We start from the raw sequence: 3,817 nt of genomic DNA, 5'->3' as shown, positions 1-3,817 counted from the left end.
CAATATATGGTTCATTTCATAAATAATTTTATGGTTGATTTATTCATCACGGGAACATTTGAATCCACAAATGTCCAGTTCCCAACATCAGTAGCTGCATAGCTCAGTTGGTTAGAGCGTCGCACCGGAATCGTGCGGTCACGTTGAACTCCTTTGAAGTCCTGGATTTTTCTAGTTTCTCGACGGAATTGCTAAAATTGCGTTCATAACTGCGAGGGTCATAGCTTCACTTGATTTCATATCCGCAGTTCAATATATGGTTCATTTCATAGCTTCACTTGATTTCATATCCGCAGTTCAATATATGGTTCATTTCATCGTTGATTAATTAATGCAGGTAATGTGGAATGTACGAGTGACGCTTGCGAAAACAATATGTTGTTAGCTACGAAAGGCCAGTTGTTTTAAAAGAGCTCATTCAAAGAATTTGAAGAAAACTGGAAGATCTGAGATCGTTATTAAATTGTCATTTTATTCATTTTTTAACCACAAAATAAACAACTAATGTACCTTGACAGAGTCGTTTGAGGTGTTATCGCATATTACATTTTAGCGTTTTCGACAGCGTTCACCTGCAGTACCAAACTTGTCTCAAACCACTAGATTAGGTTAATTTTTCCTCTTTTTTGTTTCAGGTAGAGGGATTCATGAAGAATTCTGCCCTGAAGTGTTCTTGCAATCACTTGACGCCCTTTGGTGGAGGCTATCTAGTGGCGCCGAATGAGATCAATTTCCACAAAGTGTTCATTGAACCTCTCTCTCCCAATGATAGCGGAAAATTCCTCGTTCTTGTTACAGTCGCGACATGTTTCCTTATTTATCTTGTTACAGTCATCATAGCCAGAAGGGTTGACAACAGGGAAAAAGCAATGGTATGGTTGTCTCCAACTACGCGCACTAGCATAATAATCTAAGATTTATAGAGCGCCAAGACTATGAAATAGTCAAAGGCGCTAAAATATACGTTGATAAAATAACTGTCCGAGTAGCAACGTAAGATCATGGTCTCAGAATTACTGAAAAGCAAGTGCAAATAAGTAGGTTTTAAGTTCTTTCTTGAATGTATCAATATTCGAAATCATTCTTATATTTAGTGGTAGACTTTTCCATAGTGTTGGTCCAGCTTTATAGAAGGCCCTATCTCCAAAGATCGTTCACTTGGTTTTAGGAACAGCGAGGAGAGGTTAATCTTGATTGCAAAGACTGTAACGTCCTTCAGGCTTGGGCTCTAGGAGATTCCTCAAGTAAGAGGGGCTCATATTATGACCAACTTTGAAAATGATACGATATTTCGCCGGAAGCCAGTGTAACGTCTTCAGTACAGGTGTTATGTGGATGTACTTGGGTACTAAGCAAATGATACGTGCTGCAGTATTCAAAATTCGCCATAATCGCCGAAGCTGATATTGCGGGATTCCAAACAAACAGACAATTACAATAGTCCAAATGACTCGTGACAGGGGCATGGATCAGAGTCTGCATAGCATCCATAGATAGATATTTCCTGTTCTGGCTGATATTATACAGTCTAAGGAGTGCCTTTCTGTAGACCTTGCTAATTTGGTCACTCATTGACATGTGGTGATCAAACAATACACCCAGATTACGAGCGTATTAAACTTGTTTAATGACTGACTCTCCAACTGTAATACTCTCAATATCGATCTTCGACAATTGTTGACGAGAAACCACTATGAGAAACTCATCAGTGCTCTCATTCACAGTATAGTCAACCACGTCAGGAACTTTGTCTCTGAGAGATCGAGCATTTACATACGAGAAGCGTACCCCAGTTTTCCACTTGTTCCACTGAAGCCGCACCACCTCAAGGACCCTTCTTGAGGATCCTATATTAAATAAGGTGGCCAAAGGGAAATGAGCGCATACTGTTTGCGACACGCTGCAGCTTCTGAGATGGCTGTGAAACGGCCAAAAATTCAGCTAAATGAAATATACCTTATATGAACACATCATACCAAAGGCTAAAACACAACCATTAATGTCAGAGAATTCATTCCCCCAAGTTTTGTGGTTTGTTTTCTTTATTTTATTTATTTATTTATTTATTTATTTATTTATTTATTTATTTATTTATTTATTGTTTCTTTTTTTCGTTTACAGAAACAATCTAAACTTGGTTTTTAAGAAACGAATTAATTAATTTTGTTTTCAGCTTCAAGACAGAGAGCCAATTATCATTTGTAAGGAAGAAGGATCCGAAGAGCACATCCCGCACAGCTACAAGCTAACCGTAAAGACTGGGGTCTGGGCAGGTGCAGGAACAACATCCAATGTATCCCTTATAATTTATGGAGTAGAAGGAAACAGCGGTATCCTGAAAATAGCGAAGGAAAGTAGTAATGCCTCTTGTTCAGTTTTCGCTCGAGGAACTGAACAAAACGTTAAAGTAATTTTGAACAAAGACATTGGTGAAGTTTACTCTCTTCGTATCTGGCATGACAACTCAGGCAAGGATCCATCTTGGTATTTGGACGAGGTAAGCATTACGAACATCAGCACTGGAACCTGCTGGAAATTTATAATTGACACATGGCTTTCTCTAGAAACTGAATCGTACTCTTGTGAAGTGCTTCAAGTTCCTTCCTGTTCCGGTCCAAGTATCACAAATGTGGCTCTGAAGGAGATGTTTTCCAATGGCCACCTTTGGTTTTCCGTTGTTACTAAGACTCCGGGGGACGATTTTACAAGAGTTCAAAGGCTTTCGTCCTGTGTTTGCCTCCTTCTTTGTACGATGGCCACCAGTGCTGCATTTTATCGCTGGGAAACACATTCCTACCAAGTCATCAACCTTGGACCACTTAAATTTTCAGCAAGACAGGCGATGGTCAGTGTTCAAAGCACCATAATTACCATTCCTGTTCACGTTATTATTCTCTTATTTAAGAAAACCACATCGTTTTTCCGCGCGGAGCATTCACGCTGGTGGCAGTGTCTGTTCTACGGTATGTATATCGTGAGCGGCATAATGACTGTCTCATCGGCCATTGTGACCATTTCTTACAGCCTCATTTGGGGGAGTGATAAAAGCCAAGAGTGGGTTCCTGCTGTTATCACCTCTTTCTTCGAAGACATTCTGGTTGTACAGCCATGCAAATGTCTCGTACTTGTCGCTATATCCGTTATGTTGGCAAAGTGCAAAGGAAAGAAAACATCTTCCGAAAGCCGTGAAAAAGAGACACCGGAGAAAGTGACACCTTTCCCAAGGTCAGGAAGAGAATTCTCAAGACTGAAGAAAGAGATTGTTGCTAAGGCCAAACGTCGTTCGTCCATTCGCCAAATAGGATTTTATATGACTTTTCTTGTCATAATTGGTGTGTTATCATATGGAAACGGAGACTCGACGCGGTATCTGTTCGCGAAATTTCTTGATGTTCACACCGGATATTTTGAACAGGTATTGACTCACAACACAGCCTTTTAACCTTTTTTTGATTTTGTGAAAAGAGGAAGGTAATCGCCTTCACCTTTTCAAAATTATGAATTAAGAGAAATTGATCTGGGACTTTCCACACCCGAAATTACCTGATTTGGTCGAAAAGCGACAAGTCCGATTGCCACTTGACCGAGAAAAGACTTCGAAATGTTGAAAAAATAACAAAGGTGCATCGAAACCTGTCGCTTCCGGAACGCTCCACCCTTAACACCACAATTTGTGGTGTATACCTACTCCAAGGAAACACGAAAAGCCACAAACTCTGGCAAGAATGTATTTTGAAAGTCAGCTGCACTTTCATACTCTGTTGAACCAATGAGCGTTTTTTATTAAACTAGCCTATCAGTGTTTTTCATTAGCATG

At 40.0% G+C, this 3,817-nt stretch overlaps 1 protein-coding gene across 1 annotated transcript; it reads left to right on the top strand.

The window, feature by feature from the left end:
- The first annotated feature begins 331 nt into the window (after positions 1–331).
- LOC137968424 (polycystin-1-like protein 2) lies at positions 332–3,442 on the top strand. The gene is made up of 3 exons (XM_068815005.1): positions 332–337; positions 636–872; positions 2,174–3,442. Exons 1-3 carry the CDS (start codon positions 332–334, stop codon positions 3,440–3,442), a joined length of 1,512 nt encoding a protein of 503 aa, XP_068671106.1.
- Positions 3,443–3,817: the final 375 nt, after the last annotated feature.

The sequence above is a fragment of the Montipora foliosa genome, chromosome 1 (genome assembly GCF_036669935.1).
Source record: "Montipora foliosa isolate CH-2021 chromosome 1, ASM3666993v2, whole genome shotgun sequence".
Lineage (NCBI taxonomy): Eukaryota > Metazoa > Cnidaria > Anthozoa > Scleractinia > Acroporidae > Montipora > Montipora foliosa.
The sequence above is the reverse complement of the archived record's forward strand: the minus strand, read 5'-3'. Positions and strand labels throughout refer to the sequence as shown.

What these genes read in the sequence shown, in the direction of transcription:
- LOC137968424 (XM_068815005.1), top strand. An exon ending in ACAACAGGGAAAAAGCAATG is followed by an intron (nt 873 to 2,173) that starts GTATGGTTGTCT and finishes TTTTGTTTTCAG; the next exon opens with CTTCAAGACAGAGAGCCAAT.